At 37.4% G+C, this 18,290-nt stretch overlaps 3 protein-coding genes across 3 annotated transcripts in view; 2 read left to right on the forward strand and 1 right to left on the reverse strand.

Annotated features, from left to right (window-relative positions):
- The window catches only part of LOC141399178 (carboxypeptidase D), a 158,500-nt gene that overhangs the window by 110,597 nt on the left and 29,613 nt on the right, over positions 1–18,290 (forward strand). The window lies entirely within an intron of this gene.
- Positions 3,076–4,001, forward strand: LOC141397264 (serine protease SP24D-like). Its single transcript, XM_073973366.1, has 2 exons — positions 3,076–3,355; positions 3,424–4,001. The coding sequence occupies exons 1-2, from the start codon at positions 3,126–3,128 to the stop codon at positions 3,950–3,952; spliced, it is 759 nt and encodes a 252-aa protein (XP_073829467.1). The 5' UTR covers positions 3,076–3,125; the 3' UTR covers positions 3,953–4,001.
- LOC141397265 (serine protease SP24D) lies at positions 6,769–7,660 on the reverse strand. Its single transcript, XM_073973368.1, has 2 exons — positions 7,413–7,660; positions 6,769–7,355 (listed from the first exon to the last, which is right to left on the reverse strand). The coding sequence occupies exons 1-2, from the start codon at positions 7,631–7,633 to the stop codon at positions 6,827–6,829; spliced, it is 750 nt and encodes a 249-aa protein (XP_073829469.1). The 5' UTR covers positions 7,634–7,660; the 3' UTR covers positions 6,769–6,826.

Consider the following 18,290-nt stretch of genomic DNA (forward strand, 5'->3'; position numbering starts at 1 on the left):
TAAAATATTCTTCTAAAGATCCGCGTTTAGAGTCATAACGCCTCCTAAAAATAGTCTCCTAAAGATCTACCTTTAGGTCACGAGGCCTCCTTAAACAGTCTTCTAAAAATTCACACATTACATAGTCTTCCAAAGATCCACGTTTAGATTCATAAGGTCTACTAAAAATAGTCTTCTAAAGAGCGACGTATAAGGTCTCTTCTAAAGATCCATGCTTAGAGTCATAAGACCTCCTAAAAATAGTCTTCTAAAGATCCACGTTTAGAGTCATAAGGCCTCCTAAAAATATTCTTCTAAAGATCTGCGTATAAGGCTTCCTAAAAATAGTCTTCTAAAGAGCCACGGGTAAGGCCTCCTAAAAATAGTCTTCTAAAGATCAACGTATAATGCCTCCTAAAAATAGTATCCTAAAGGTAGTCTTCTAAAGATCCACGTATAAGGCCTCCTAAAAATAGTCTTCTAAAGATCAACGTATAAGGCCTCCTAAAAATAGTCTTCTAAAGATCCACGTATAAGGCTTCCTAAAAATAGTCTTCTAAAGAGCCACGTATAAAGTATCCTAAAGGTAGTCCTCTAAAGATCCACGTATAAGGCCTCCTAAAAATAGTCTTCTAAAGATCCTCCTAAAATATTCTTCTAAAGATCCGCGTTTAGAGTCATAACGCCTCCTAAAAATAGTCTCCTAAAGATCTACCTTTAGGTCACGAGGCCTCCTTAAACAGTCTTCTAAAAATTCACACATTACATAGTCTTCCAAAGATCCACGTTTAGATTCATAAGGTCTACTAAAAATAGTCTTCTAAAGAGCGACGTATAAGGTCTCTTCTAAAGATCCATGCTTAGAGTCATAAGACCTCCTAAAAATAGTCTTCTAAAGATCCACGTTTAGAGTCATAAGGCCTCCTAAAATATTCTTCTAAAGATCCGCGTTTAGAGTCATAACGCCTCCTAAAAATAGTCTCCTAAAGATCTACCTTTAGGTCACGAGGCCTCCTTAAACAGTCTTCTAAAAATTCACACATTACATAGTCTTCCAAAGATCCACGTTTAGATTCATAAGGTCTACTAAAATTAGTCTTCTAAAGTGCGACGTATAAGGTCTCTTCTAAAGATCCATGCTTAGAGTCATAAGACCTCCTAAAAATAGTCTTCTAAAGATCCATGCTTAGAGTCATAAGACCTCCTAAAAATAGTCTTCTAAAGATCCACGTTTAGAGTCATAAGGCCTCATAAAAATATTCTTCTAAAGATCTGCGTATAAGGCTTCCTAAAAATAGTCTTCTAAAGATCAACACATAAGGCCTCCTAAAAATAGTCTCCTAAAGGTAGTCTTCTAAAGATCCACGTATAAGGCCTCCTAAAAATAGTCTCCTAAAGGTAGTCTTCTAAAGATCCACGTATAAGGCCTCCTAAAAATAGTCTTCTAAAGATCAACGTATAAGGCCTCCTAAAAATAGTCTTCTAAAGAGCCACGTATAAAGTATCCTAAAGGTAGTCTTATAAAGATCCACGTATAAGGCCTCCTAAAAATAGTCTTCTAAAGATCCACGTATAAGGCTTCCTAAAAATAGTCTTCTAAAGAGCCACGTATAAAGTATCCTAGAGGTAGTCCTATAAAGATCCACGTATAAGGCCTCCTAAAAATAGTCTTCTAAAGATCCACGTATAAGGTTTCCTAAAAATAGTCTTCTAAAGAAGGCCCCCTAAAAATAGTATTGTAAAGATCCACGTATAAGGCTTCTTAAAAATAATCTTCTAAAGAGCCACGTATAAACCCTCCTAAAAATAGTCTTCTAAAGATCGGCGTATAAGGCCTCCTAAATTAGTCAAATAAATAGGTAAAATAGTCTTCTAAAGATCGATGTTTAGATTCATAGAGCCTACTAAGAATGATCTTCTAAAGATACACATTTAGATTCAAAAAGTCCTATAAGAAGTCTTCTAAAGATTTAGATTCATAAGGTCTACTAAGGTCTTCTAAAGAGCGACGTGTAAGGTCTCCTACAAATATTCTTCTAAAGATCCATGGTTAGATTCATAAGGCCTCCAAAAAAGTATCCTAAAAATCCATGAGGCCTCTTAAACATGAGGGTTGGTTGATTTTTTGAAGGGCTCTGCACGTCAGTAAAGTCCAGATGATCTACAAATACATCCACAGTTGTGAGCAGTTTCGAAAATCTATTATCTACAATCTATCTTGGGATATTAATTGACTGACTGAATTGATTACATTGAAATAAGGTAATCATAATTACCATCGAAACACCTTCTGTACACTTCCGATTAGATAGCTTAACTTGGAATCTCCAGTAAAAATTGGAAATTGATTGCGTTATTGTAGGTAAATAAAGTCGGCTATTGACATATTGTAAATCATCAATTCATTTTGCTCAATACAGTGGGTCATAAATGTTATCTGTGTTGTTAGATAAGTAGTGAAAGCTAGAAGCTAGCCATTTATTCACGTCATTGGTTTTTACTCCTGTAAAACATATTGGATTATAGTTCCCTAGTACTTAAGGGCATTGTAAAACTCTCTAATGATTTGTCTAAATGAAAAAGGGAAAAATCAGATTTTTTGCAGGAAGACGTGTGAAAAGTGAGACCATGAAATCCATTCAATAAATACTACATTTAATCTCTTATATTCTGCCTGTGGCATTTTAGGCGTTAGTTTTAATCCTGTAGCTTCAAGACGATTTCTCAAAAATGTTCTTGAAATTATTTCCTTCCCTACCTAACCAGAATAATTTGCAAAAGTCTATGAATTTTCGGAACACCATAACAAACCCCGCATGGCAAATTCGTTTCGGGGTCACACTGATTCCCATTTGAAGCAGATAATAACTCTAAACAATAAATAATCACCAATTTCATTTATTTATTTTTTTTTCTGCTATCAACTTCAAATCAGTTTTCAATTTTAAAATAATTTTTCTGCTCGCAAACAAAGATTAGATTATTTTTTTAGTTTAGAAAAGTCCGCCTATATATCAATCTATAAGAAAGATATTATAGATGCCAAGTGATTTTTGGTGGCCAACTAGCCAGCCTAGTATAAAAACATAAGTGCTGGAAGCAAAAACATTCAGTCCTTTTGTTAATTTACTGAGGGAGGTAGCAGCATGTTGAGGTTCGTTGTAGTTGCTGTTTTGATGGCTGTCGGTGCCGTTAGTGCCTTGCCTAACCCAGATGGTCGTATTGTGGGTGGTGTAGATGCTGAGGTTGGTCAGTTCCCCCATCAAGTATCGCTACAACGTGAAGATGGTTCTCACACCTGTGGTGGTTCTATTATTAATAAGTGGAGCATTTTGACTGCTGCCCACTGTGTTGTCGTCGGCGATGGTGTTGAACCGTAAGTTGAATTCTCAATAGTACCGAAAAATACCTATATTCTACAAAGTCGTTCTGTTCTTCTCTTAGTTACCCTGCCCACTATTTTCAAGTTCGTGTTGGCAGCATTCAACGTATGGTTGGTGGTAAATTGCTCAAAATAAAGCGCATCATTGTCAACAAGACCTACGGCAATTTCCTCAATGATGTTGCTCTCTTGATATTGGAAACCCCCCTAACATGGACCGATAACATTAAACCCATTGAAATGGCCGATGAAGAAGTACCAACTGGCTCTGATGTCATTATTTCCGGTTGGGGTCGTCTGTATCATGGTGGTCCCATACCTCAACGTTTGCAATGGAACACCGTTAAGGCCTTGACTACGGATCAATGTAACGACGCCATCGGTTGGGGTTATGATAGTTTGATCTGCTTGTCTCATCCAGCTGATAACGGTGCCTGTAATGGTGATTCTGGTGGTCCAGCCACCTATAACGGAAAATTGGTCGGTGTTGCTGGTTTTGTTGTTGGTGGTTGCGGTACCGCAAATCCTGATGGTTATGCCAAGGTTGCCTTCCATAAAAACTGGATTTTGGAAAACATGGAATCGGAATAATTTTTGAATTTTGAGAAGAAATTAAATGATTTCCAATATTTTGAAGAAATTTTGTTTTTATTTGAGAGATGATTCGAAAATTATTTGAAAATCTACAAGTATTGCGCGGATACTTAATGAAAAGATTCTCCTTAAAACCCCACCTTTAGAGCTGAGAGTCATCCTAGAAGCAGCTTTGTAAATAATCAGTTTTAGAGCCATAACCTGACGTCTACTAAAAGCAGTCTTAGACTCTATAGACTCACGTTGAGTATCAAAATGCCTTCTCCGATAAATAGTCTTCTAAAGATCCACGTTTAGAGTCATAAGGCTTCCTAAAAAATAGTCTTCTAAAGATCCACGTTTAGAGTCATAAGGCTTCCTAAAAAATAGTCTTCTAAAGATCCACGTTTAGAGTCATAAGGCTTCCTAAAAAATAGTCTTCTAAAGATCCACGTTTAGAGTCATAAGGCTTCCTAAAAAATAGTCTTCTAAAGATCCACGTTTAGAGTCATAAGGCTTCCTAAAAAATAGTCTTCTAAAGATCCACGTTTAGAGTCATAAGGCTTCCTAAAAAATAGTCTTCTAAAGATCCACGTTTAGAGTCATAAGGCTTCCTAAAAATAGTCTTCCAAAGATCCACGTTTAGAGTCATAGGGCTTCCTAAAAAATAGTCTTCTAAAGATCCACGTTTAGAGTCATAAGGCTTCCTAAAAATAGTCTTCTAAAGATCCACGTTTAGAGTCATAAGGCTTCCTAAAAAAGTTGTCTTCTAAAGATCCACGTTTAGAGTCATAAGGCTTCCTAAAAAATAGTCTTCTAAAGATCCACGTTTAGAGTCATAAGGCCTCCTAAAAATAGTCTTCTAAAGATCCACGTTTGGAGTCCTAAGGCTTCCTAAAAAATAGTCTTCTAAAGATCCACGTTTAGAGTCATAAGGCTTCCTAAAAAATAGTCTTCTAAAGATCCACGTTTAGAGTCCTAAGGCTTCCTAAATAATAGTCTTCTAAAGATCCACGTTTAGAGTCCTAAGGCTTCCTAAATAATAGTCTTCTAAAGATCCACGTTTAGAGTCATAAGGCTTCCTAAAAAATAGTCTTCTAAAGATCCACGTTTAGAGTCATAAGGCTTCCTAAGAAACAGTCTTCTAAAGATCCACGTTTAGAGTCATAAGGCTTCCTAAAAAATAGTCTTCTAAAGATCCACGTTTAGAGTCCTAAGGCTTCCTAAAAAATAGTCTTCTAAAGATCCACGTTTAGAGTCATAAGGCTTCCTAAAAAATAGTCTTCTAAAGATCCACGTTTAGAGTCATAAGGCTTCCTAAAAAATAGTCTTCTAAAGATCCACGTTTAGAGTCCTAAGGCTTCCTAAAAATAGTCTTCTAAAGATCCACGTTTAGAGTCATAAGGCTTCCTAAAAAATAGTCTTCTAAAGATCCCCGGTTATAATCATAAGGCTTCCTAAAAAATAGTCTTCTAAAGATCCACGTTTAGAGTCATAAGGCTTCCTAAAAAATAGTCTTCTAAAGATCCACGTTTGGAGTCCTAAGGCTTCCTAAAAAATAGTCTTCTAAAGATCCACGTTTAGAGTCCTAAGGCTTCCTAAATAATAGTCTTCTAAAGATCCACGTTTAGAGTCATAAGGCTTCCTAAAAAATAGTCTTCTAAAGATCCACGTTTAGAGTCATAAGGCTTCCTAAAAAATAGTCTTCTAAAGATCCACGTTTAGAGTCATAAGGCTTCCTAAAAAATAGTCTTCTAAAGATCCCCGGTTATAATCATAAGGCTTCCTAAAAAATAGTCTTCTAAAGATCCACGTTTAGAGTCATAAGGCTTCCTAAAAAATAGTCTTCTAAAGATCCACGTTTGGAGTCCTAAGGCTTCCTAAATAATAGTCTTCTAAAGATCCACGTTTAGAGTCCTAAGGCTTCCTAAATAATAGTCTTCTAAAGATCCACGTTTAGAGTCATAAGGCTTCCTAAAAAATAGTCTTCTAAAGATCCACGTTTAGAGTCATAAGGCTTCCTAAAAAATAGTCTTCTAAAGATCCACGTTTAGAGTCATAAGGCTTCCTAAAAAATAGTCTTCTAAAGATCCACGTTTAGAGTCCTAAGGCTTCCTAAAAAATAGTCTTCTAAAGATCCACGTTTAGAGTCATAAGGCTTCCTAAAAAATAGTCTTCTAAAGATCCACGTTTAGAGTCCTAAGGCTTCCTAAATAATAGTCTTCTAAAGATCCACGTTTAGAGTCATAAGGCTTCCTAAAAAATAGTCTTCTGAAGATCCACGTTTACAGTCATAAGGCTTCCTAAAAAATAGTCTTCTAAAGATCCACGTTTAGAGTCATAAGGCTTCCTAAGAAACAGTCTTCTAAAGATCCACGTTTAGGCTTCCTAAAAAATAGTCTTCTAAAGATCCACGTTTAGGCTTCCTAAAAAATAGTCTTCTAAAGATCCACGTTTAGGCTTCCTAAAAAATAGAGTCATAAGGCCTCCTAAAAATTATCTTCTAAAGATCGACGTTTACAGTCATAAGGCCTCCTAAAAATAGTCTTCTAAAATCAACGTTAGAGTCATAAGACCTACTAAAAGGTTGTCGTTAAATGCGCCATGAGTAGTCCTAAAAATATTATCTTTGAAATATATTCCGTTGAACTTAACTATATCGACACCCCGTTAAGTTCATATATAAAGGCACCCTGGTAAACTTATCTAAAAAAGACAGCCTATTACATAGTAAAGTGGTGTGAGACTTTGCTCATTTATCTTCACTAGGTGGCGTTTTACAATATTCAATTTAGGTTGTGATCAATAACGTATTTCTCTAAGACCATCATCAATAAAATGTTCTTTCCTTTTTATTCTTCTTCAATTAATATTTATTTCCCGACTCGAATTTTACAATTCCATGGTGTTTTGAATCCATTCCAAATGGTCAGCAACAGAGGTGAAAACATCCGGTAAATAGCTACCACATTCACCAATAACAGCCGAGGCAATACCAACAACTTTGCCATTGTAGACAGCTGGACCCCCAAAGTCACCAAGACAAACACCATTTTTACGTGGGTGAGACATACACAACATATCAGGAACAGAGCGACCCAAATCCCTGGCACAATCGGCTGGATCAATTACGGTAGCCTCATTCAATTGCAAATAACGATACATATCGGCTTCACCCTCCTTCGTGCGACCCCAACCAGAAATTTCCACCTCCACATTTAATGGAGGATTGCTCTGAGACAATGAAATTGGTTGAATATATTCTGAGAATTTCAATGGTTGAGTAAGTTTCAACAAGGCAAGGCCAGTTGAGAGATCATAGTAATTGGGATTTACAATGATCTCTTCAACGGTGATGCGTACACCACCGGAATATAGATCTATGGTACCGGCAGTAATGCTGAACAATTGTGGCGGCCAACTGGAAGTATTCAAAATTTATTTTTAATTGTTTTTGGAACACATTTCTCGAACTTACGGTCTATCACTACCCGCCGAACACACACAATGCAACGAAGTCAGAGCATAAAGTTCATTCAAAATCACTGCACCACAATTGTATAAACCACCAACAGATAATGCCGCCTGATAGGGAATTTGTCCAGGTACAGCATCATCTCCACCCACAATACGGGCTTGTGGTGCCGACCAGGCACTGACAATCAAACACAATGTAGTCACAAGAGTTATTGGCTTCATATTTCAAATTGAACTGATATTCTTTGTGGGAAGTATGTTTCTCTATATATTGTATGTGGAAGAAAAAAATAACCTTTTTTGGTGCATATTTGGGAGGTCTAATCAATTACTGGAAATGTATTTTTGCCGACACATTCCGTATTATCATTTATAACCAATATGTGTTTTTTGGTTTGGTGTTTTTAGAAGTTATCATTGTTGTCTTATCTTGGTTCAGTTAAAGATACTTGCAGAAATTCGCAAAAATATATATTACAGTGGGTTTCAAACAAAGGGAAGGGTCTAGGTGGGCGTAGTGTCTGCTGGTTGAGTGGTTAAGGTTATATGAACGACCGCCAATAAAAATGTCGATTTAATTTTCTTAAAGTGGTTTACATAGACTCATTTGAAAGTCGGTATATCTTAATAGTACTTACATACTTAGCTGGCCCATTGCAGAACATTTGTTCCATGGACCGAACTAAGAAAAGATCTCCATACTTCTCTGTTTTTCGCTCCACTTTTTGGAATACCGCGCCTTTTCATTTCTTCATCCACTTGTATGCTCCGTCGAAGCTTAGGCCTGCCGATTCTGCGTGCACCGCCGTGTGGCATGTATTCATACGCCTTTTTAGCGGGTTCATCATCGTTAATTCTTATGATATGGCCTAGCCAACGCAGTCGTTGCATCTCGATACGTTTAACTTTATTCATGTCTTTGTATAGCTGATATAGCTCGTGGTTCATACGACGTCGATATTCACCGTCAACGCAAATCGGCCCGTAGATATTTCGAAGAATTTTCCTCTTAAGCACACCAAGCACTGCCTTATCTGCTTGCGCAAGCATCCATGCTTCGGAGCCATACATTAGCACGGGTATTATCAGCGTTTTGTATAGTGTTATTTTTGTTTGACGAGATTTTGCTTTGTTTTTAAATTGCTTACTTAAACCATAGTAGCATCTGTTGGCCAATACAATTCTTCTTATTTCACAACTGATGTTGTTTGTTGTGTTTATGGCAGTGCCGAGGTAGACGAAGTCTTTAACTACCTCAAAATTATAGGAACCAACTTCCACAGTTGGTCCGAGCTCTGTGGACGCTTTGCGCGTCGACACCGTCAATTTGGACCAGACCCACTTTCGCAGATTCTGCTTCGACCTTCCTAAAGGTATCAGTTACTTCCTTTACCGATCGTCCCATGATGTCTATGCCATCAGCATAAGCAAGCAAAATGTGGCTATTGGTGTAAATTGTGTCAGTTCTTTTGACATTTGCATCTCGTATTACCTTTTCAAGCAAAATGTTGAATAGGTCACACGAAAGGCTGTCTCATTGTCTGAAACCTCTTTTGGTACGGAACTGTTCGGAGAGGTTCTTTCCAATTTTAACTGAGGACCTAGTATCAGTTAAAGTCATCTTACAAAGCCGGATGAGCTTTGCGGGGATATCAAATTCAGACATTGCATGGAATACCTTTGATCGGAGGGGACTGTCAAATGATGCTTTATAATCGACAAAAAGGTGATATGGCTTCTCTTGGGTCTTCTCCAGGATTTGCCGCAGGGTAAATATCTGGTCAATGGTGGACTTGCCAGGTCTAAAGTCACATTGGTATGGTCCAATTATTTCGTTGACCATTGGCTTTAGTCGTTCGCACAGTATCCCTGACACTATCTTATAGGCAATAGGGAGAAGACTTATGCCCCTATAGTTGGAGCATACAGTCTTATCTCCTTTCTTGTGGACGGGACACAGGATGCTCAGGTTCCAATCGTCGGGTACGCGTTCTTCCTGCCAGATGGTGGTAACTAGCTGATGCATACACCTTATCAGCGCGTCGCCTCCGGTTTTAAATAGCTCGGCTGGTAAGCCATCTGCTCCTGCTACTTTATTATTCTTCAGCCGCTTGATTGATGTTTTTACCATCTTCTGGGATTGGATCTGTGGTATCATCGTCTTCGCTACTATTGGATACCAGCAGATTGGAGAAATGTTCCTTCCATATCCTGAGCACGCTATCTGTATCTGTTACCTGATTACCTTGCTGGACAGGAGGATGTGCCTGTACCAAAGCCATCTGTTTGATGTTTCACTCTTTGGTAGAATTTTCGGACTTCATTCTGGCTCCTGTACATCTCGATTTTTTACACTCCCGCTTTTCCATTTCTCTCTTTTTCTTGCGGAAAAGACGTTTCTCTTCTCTCCTTTTCTCCCGATATCTCTCTCGTTCGCTACGTTTTGCTACTGATTGTAAAGTAGCTCTATATGCCGCATTTTTCTCTTTGGTAGCAGCGCGACACTCCTGATCATACCATGAATTCCTTTGTGGAGTTCTCTGGAATCCAAGTATGGATTCTGCGGCTGTTTGCATGGAGTGGGCAATATTTTGCCATTGTGTTGTTATGTTATCGGGACAATGAGTTCTCACATTAAGCAATTGGGCAAGTTGAGTGGAATATGCTGTCGCTATCTGTTGTGTTTGCAGCCTATCGATGTCCAACTTCCGCGTTGTGTCTGTTCGTGCTTTATTTGAAACGTTTAGACGGGTACGTACCTTTGCTGCAACAAGGTAGTGGTCCGAATCAATGTTTGCGCCTCGGAACGATCGTACATCCAACACGCTCGATGAATGTCTTCCATCTATCACAACATGATCAATTTGATTACTTGTTCTTTGATCTGGAGACAGTCAGTTGCCCTTATGAATATCGAGATGCATAAATCTGGTACTGCTAACTACCATGTTGTTTGTGGCTGCAAAATCTATCAGCCTCATACCATTGTCAGATGTTTCACTGTGGAGACAGAATTTCCCGACTGTTGGGCCAAAGATATTCTCCTTTCCAATTTTGACATTAAAATCGCCTAGAATGATTTTAATGTCATGGGCAGGGCAAAGGTCATATGTTTCTTCTAACCGCTCGTAAAATATATCTTTGGTCTGTTCGTCCTTTTCTTCAGTGAGAGCATGAGCGCAAATAAAGCTGATGTTGAAGAATTTAGAATTTATCTTAAAATTACTATTTTGACTATTTTGAAAAGCAAATAAAAAACGCCAACCCTCCTAGTCTAGTCTATTGAAACTCCGTACAGCCGACCATAATGCTTCCTTTAAACCCCATCTATAAATACTCCCTCTACACGTCGTTTATAACAACTCCCGGCACATCTTGTCTCTAAACCATCCTACAAACTTTTCCCGTTCAAATCCCTAAAGACTCGTGATACATCTGACCTATAAATATTTCCTGCTCTTTCGTCTCTGCACAGCTTGTCATGTATAACGGCACATTGTATAACTTATTTACAACGACTACCCTATAAAGATCCTCTGACAACAGCCACCTACCGTAGAGAAATGAAACAGCTTAAATTAGTAATGATCACATCCACATCACTTTATAGTACATTTTTGAGTAGTCTATTTTAGAACTATTGGAGAAAATTCTAACATCTTAAATTAGTAAAGATCATAACCACTACATCACCCCAACAAAACAATTTGAAGGATTATACTACATCTTTCGATACAGTCCAACAGAGTCATGAAAAATGCACTCCGTTCGATACATTTTATTAGCAGTTGCTTTAGAGATCTCTACAAGCAAGCCAGTTTGTTGATCCCTACAATCAGCGCCATTTATTCCTAAGACAAAAAAGAGTGTATAAATTGCTAAGAATTTGTTAAAAACATAAAGAAACATCATCTAAACACGAACATATTGGCGGTAATTCACGAGACGAAAATTTTTTTGGCGTGGTGTCCATGTCGAAATCTTTACTGGTGTTGGCAAGACAATATAAGAAAACCTTTTGAAAAGCGGTGGAAATAAACTCAGTTGCGGATGAATTTAATCGAGACATTTTATAATTTGTGTAAATGTAATATAAATCTTAATACATATTCTTGTTTTACACAAATAATAAATGCATTTTATTTAATTTGGAATATTTTACAATAGCTAGCATTTTATTTGCATCTTTGGACTACTTCCTAGCTACGTGATGCGGAAGCGAAATGGACTGCTTCTTTTCTGCGCCCTCCCTTGAAAAATTCACTTGTACTGTACACTTGTACTGGTTTAACTGCATCCGTGGATGCAAACTTTTGCAGAGATTTGCTATATATTTTGCTATATACCGGAAAGTATAGAATCACCATAAATTAGTTAAGACCTCGACCACTTCACTACTGGCAGTCTACTCTTTTGAGTAAAGCCACCTCGTGGGAGAAATTTTAACATCTTAAATTAGTAAGGATCCTAACCGGTTGAAATCGCCGCCAATAACTTTCTTCCTTCTCAGAAAGTAATTGCTTAGGTACCAAATTACATATTGGTCGTGAAGAATGAACTTAGGTTTTGAAGAATGAACTTTTTGAAGAAAATGAGCCTAAAGATAGTGTAATTCTTAAGACCCAAATTGAGATGTTACGATTGTGCATATTCAAAAATAAATATATCGCTTATTTTCACCAGGGGACATCCCTGTACATCATCTGATTTTCATGGTTCAGAAGTTTTGGAGATGTGGTGAGAGACACACCACATTGCAACTTCATTTTCAAACCGATACGTTCGCAAGATTTGCAAAAATAGCGGTTTTTTTAAATAGGGCTTAGTGGAGGTGCCCCGCCCCCTCCGAAATTCAACAAAATATATAGACTATTTTCACCAGGGGTCATCCCTCTACATTCTGACCCTAAATAAGTACCTAAGGTCGAAGATTCAACAACCATTGCATCGCAAATCAATTTTCTCATCGATACGTTCGTCAGTTTTGCTAAAATAACATTTTTTTAAAAAATAGGGCCTAGGGCAGATACCCCGCCCATCCGAAATTCAAACAAGTATTTAACCTAATTTTCAAAAAAATCGAAAGTAGGTGTTGTCGGGTCTTTAGGCCCCAGATGAGTACCTAGGGTTGAAGACACAACCACCATTGCCTCGCAAATTAATTTTCTCACTGATACGTTCGTCAGTTTTGCTACAATAGCGCTTTTAAAAAAGTAGGGCATAGGGATAGGTGCAAGTGATGTGGCATGTCATATTTTTAACATCTTCATCGATGAATTTTATATCAACGTGGACCCCAAAAGATGCTATTCATTTTTGGATCTAAAGCATGTCATTTACACCAATGTTTTGGCATGTCATTTCCACCAACCCATTGCAATGACATTATCATTACTACGAGAGTTTTAACAACGTTGGTTGTGATTTCGAGTCTCCGACAACATCAAGCCTATTGTAAATAATTAATCTTATATATTTAGAAAAATGTGTATAAATAAAAACACAAAATTCATTTCTATTGGATCGAATGAATGGGTTCAAATGCTAATGAAAAGATCGGATCTTTTACGACTTCCTTTGCATTGGTTCAAATGCTAATGAAAAGATCGGATCTTTCACGACTTCGTTTGAACCAATACAAAAGATGCCATGAAATCACGTCATCGCATGGAACCCCTTTCTTCAAATTTTGCTGGGTTTGGATGAACATATTTTCGTAATATCTTAACGAGGAAAGAAGAAGGATGTTAGTATTCTTTCATTAGACATTTCATTCAGTTTGCCTTCATTCGGTATATAAATATTCACTTTGAAAAAGACACAATTCGGCTTTTTTTTATTCACTCTCTGTATTGCGGATGATGCTCTGCTATCAGTTTCAACTACTTAAGGAAGCACTGAGGTTGATGTACAGAGTTCAAGTTGCTCAAGATAAATGAACTGTCATATAATTGACCCCAGGTTGCGTCGCCAGTAAAGAAAGTCGATGCCAAGATTGTTTTCTTTGATTCACTCTCTGTATTGCTGATGATACCCTGCTATCAGTTTCAACTACTTAAGGAAGCACTGAGGTTGATGTACAGAGTTCAAGTTGCTCAAGAGGAATGACCGAATTTATTGAATTTTATTCTACTTAGCTTCACTTTTCAGAAGCGACAAAAGCGTCATAAAGCAGTAGTAATTAATATATTTACAGAGGTGTATTTTTAGCTGTTAACTTTAAAAATGTAAAGATCAATCACAATAGGAAATATGAAAAGGTATAAAATCACAGTGACAAAAGTATAAAAGCTTAAAAGTGTTACTATTGAAAAGTAGATGGCGTTAAACTGTAATTATTAATCATGCTGAAAGCGTCCCGATGAAGCATCAGAAATAAATGATTATGGGAACTGCTATGGCAAACTGTATCAGGAATTGGATTGTTGAATCTATTACAATAAACTGCATACGGGCTAATTGATTGTTAGATCTGCTAAGTGAACTGTATTAGGATAATGGGTTCTTGAATTTTGCTGAGGTATCAGTTTGTTGAATCTGCTAAAACAGCAATGATGGTAGGAAGATTGTGTTGAACTAGACTTTCTACGGAACCTCCCCCTGGAGTAAAAGTGCATTGTCGTTGAAGTGAACGGCATGATTTGGTGGATCCAGAAATGATATTTATCCACACTCTGTAGGTACTGATGATGCACTATTATCGGTTTCATGTACTTCAAAAGCATTGAAGTTGATGTGTTGTGTCCAATTTGCGTGATGATGCACTGCTATCAGTTTCATATACTTAAGGAAGCATTGAGGTTGATGTACAGTTTTCAAATTGCGTGATGATGCACTATTATCGGTTTCATGTACTTCTGGAAGCATTCAAGTTGATATGTAGTATTCAAATTGTGTATAGCTCTTCTGTGAAACAAGACGATTGCGAAGACTCTGTGCTTTCACAAATTATGAGCCTTTTGTTGTTGTAGTCCTCGGATGTTAATGGTAGAAAGTGGTCGTGTTACATGGGCACTGAGTTGGGCGCCAATAAAGAAAAGACGATTTTCGTAGATTGTTTGGTTGATTCACTCTCTATGCTGCGGTTGATGCTCTGCTATCAGTTTCAACTACTTAAGGAAGCACTGAGGTTGGTCTACAGAGTTCAAGTTGCTCAAGAGGAATGAACGAATTTATTGAATTTTATTCTACTTAGCTTCACTTTTGAGAAGCGACAAAGTCGTTTAGTCATGTATGATAAAATTTAGTAGTATATAGTTGCTTAAAGTAGTAGTATTAAATATATTTACAGAGGTGTATTTTTAGCTGTTAACTTTAAAAATGTAAAGATCAATCACAATAGGAAATAAGAAGAGGTATAAAATCACAATGACAAAAGTACAAAAGCTTAAAAGTGTTACTATTGAAAAGTAGATGGCGTTAAACTGTAATTATTAAAACGTTGATTGCTTCAACTTCATTTAAAGACGATAAAGACGATTTAGAGGGCTAAAAGGCTTGCCATTTTGTGAAGGTTTGTGAAGATTTTTAGCGTACTTTACCCTCCATTCCAGGACAATCGGAAGTGTGAAAATTTTTCTATTCCATTTTCTGTTTCTATTCCCTCCATTACTTGGCTTATTGCTAGTCCAATCTTGTTGCTTTTGAAATTCAAAGGACAAAGATAAGCTGGTCGTTTGAATTAGAATTTTAGATATAGATGTCATTCTCATGTAGTACTGATCACGTAGCGAACAGGCAAATTTTATAATAAAGATAGTGGATGGAGAGAAGAGAGATATTTTAGTTAAACAGGGATTTATTTTTTAAAATACAGTCCACTTGAGAATTTTAAACATTTGGTAGGCAGACCGTCTTATTGTAGGAGGTCGTCTGAATAAAGTGAGATAAGGCTTTCCCTTGGTATATTTGAGTTAGATTACGGGATGCAATCCCTGCTGCAGACTGATAACCATGTGTAGCGAGTTTGATTGCCACATGTGAGATAACGAACTGTGTTTATGACCTCTCAATGAGATTGTATGGCAGATGCGTTCGTACACGTACTTTTGCACCCTAGTTTAAGTTAGGTTAAGTCACATTGTACCATTTAATTTTTAAGATTATTTTTACTTTTAATAAAACAGTTCACTACATGCATAAAGACGATTTGACGTTTTTGGTAGAACGAATGCCGGTTTAGCAAGTACTTACTTACTTAGCTGGCCCATTACAGAACATTTGTTCCATAGGCCGAACTAAGAAAAGATCTCCATTTCTCTCTATTTGTTGCTTCGCATTCTGGAATACCGGGCCTTTTCATCTCATCATCCACTTGTTTGCGTCATCTATTTCTTGACCTGCCAATTCTGCGTGCACCGCCAAGCGGTCCGTGTTTATAGCGGGTTCATCATCGCTCATTCTTATGATATGGCCTAGCCAACGCAATCGCTGCATCTCGATACGTTTAAAAATATTGATGTCAACGCAGATTGGTCCGTAGATCTTTCGAAGAATTTTTCTCTCAAACACACCAAGCACTGCCATGTCTGCTTGCGCAAGTACCCAGGCTTCGGAGCCATAAATCAGCACGGGTAGTATCAGTGTTTTGTAGAGCGTTGTTTTTGTTTAACGGGATGTGGCTTTGTTTTTAAACTGCTTACTTAAACCAAAGTAGCATCTGTTGGCCAATACAATTCTTCTTTTTATTTCACAACTGATGTCGTTTGTTGTGTTTACGGAGGTGCCGAGGTAGACGAAATCTTTTACTACCTCAATATTATAGGAACCAACTTCCACAGTCGGTCCGAGCTCAATGGACGCATTGCGCGTGGACACCATTAACTTGGTTTTCTCACCGTTTACCGCCAGACCCACTTTAGCAGATTCTCCTTCGACCTTCATAAAGGTATCAGTTACTTCTTTTACTGATCGGCCCATGATGTCTATATCATCAGCATAAGCAAGTAACATGTGACTATTGGTGTAGATTGTGCCACTTCTTTTGACGTTTGCCTCTCGTATAACCTTTTCCAGCAGGATGTTGAAGGGATCACACGAAAGGCTGTCTCCTTGTCTGAAACCTCTTTTGGTACCAAACTCTTCGGAGAGGTTCTTTCCTATTTTTACTGAGGACCTCGTGTCAGTTAAAGTCATTTTACAAAGCCGGAAGAGCTTTGCGGGGATACCAAATTCAGACAGGCTTGGAATACCTTTGAACGCAGCGGGCTGTCGAAGGCTGCTCTATAATCGACAAAAAGGTGGTAGGTGTCGACAAGTAGAGAAATATAATTATTGATAATGGCGGCAGTCCAAAGCAGTAATGAAGTGGTGAGGGTCTTTGTTAATTTAAGGTTATTTACATTTGTCGAAAAAAGATGGTGTATACATATATAAAATCTTCCTATGAGACTTAAAAGACTCCCTATTTAAATCCTCCAAAGGGACACCCTGTACAATTCTCCCATTAAGACAACATCTTCTTTTTAGGCTGGGACTTCACTTTCATATTGCTTACTGGAGTAGAACAAACAAGTTACTATCTTCACTACTGCACTGTACGTGCAGTTCGCGATATTTTCACAACAAGATAAGAAAAACATTTAATTTTAGTTTATTAATTAATAATTTTGATTTCATCAAAACGTATTAATCATATAAGTTGTTATATATTATTAGTCACATAAGTTCGGATTTGTTGTGCTATCTCCGACTATCTACCATGCAAAATCATGCCAGACTTCGAAAAAAGAAATATAAATTAAATAGATAAATAGAGAACAGTTCTCAATGAACACTTTTCGCGATTTAGGTTTCAATCACTAACACTGCGATACTCTCAATCACTGGCTGGCAGGCTAGATTTAAGGGGCACTTGGCAGTATGTACCTCAAATTGCCGTGGACTGGTGTCCAGCCATGCTTGTGCTTTATCTTTAGACCAATCCAGGGACGTACGCAGGGGGGGGGGCACGGGGGGCCCGGGCCCCCCCCGAAATGGTTTGGTCGAACGAAATTTGTTAAGCTACTGTAACTAGTTATTATATTTTTTTCTCATAAAAATGTTTGTATGTTTGAAGATTTCAAATTAAAACTTACACTTTTCTTAAGTTTCTGAGCAGAAAATGTTCATCATTAACAAGTTTTGTAAGAAAATATTTTAAATTTTTTTGTTTGTATGCCGTTTTTGAGAGAAACATCCAATGAAATCTGAATTACTTCTTCATGTCATATCATTCCACTATCAAATGCGAATTCCATTATAAATATACTCCAAGTTTATGTCATATTCGAACTATTCAAGGCTTAAAACTCATTCTATAACAACATTTGTTTTACTGCCATCGCAAATATTTTATTATTCTATTTTAGACAAATTGACTGCTAAACAGTATGAGAAAATTATGAAGACAAATGAAGTTTTGCGCTTCACTTTATTTTTTTCCTTATCATCACCGAAGTCTAATTGTAGCCTCAGACTTTAAGGTTACGAGATTATGTACACTAGGATATGATACAAATAGGTCTCATCAAAATTATGATTTTACACTCCACATATGTTTGGACGAAATTCGTTTCAGACAAGATGGAAGTACTTACCACCGTCCGTCTGTATCTCTGTTTTTCTGGAAGGTTGGAACTCATGATTTGGTCCAAGATATGGATCTCGTAATGTTTTGTCCAAATTAAATTTAAGTCATATCGGTACCTCTGCCATAAAAGTTAAAAAATATTCATTAAAATGGTCGAAGGGACTAACCGATTCAGTCTAAAATCGAACCTAATATGGACTATCTCGGTCCACTCTCAAAATTACTTTCAAAAATAGATCAAGTTCCAAGAGAATATGTTTGGACAACATCTTCAGGTCCCTCATAGAATTCTAACATAATCGCAGCTTA

This window comes from Musca autumnalis, unplaced genomic scaffold (assembly GCF_047663935.1).
Source record: "Musca autumnalis isolate F117 unplaced genomic scaffold, ASM4766393v1 scaffold_3, whole genome shotgun sequence".
Lineage (NCBI taxonomy): Eukaryota > Metazoa > Arthropoda > Insecta > Diptera > Muscidae > Musca > Musca autumnalis.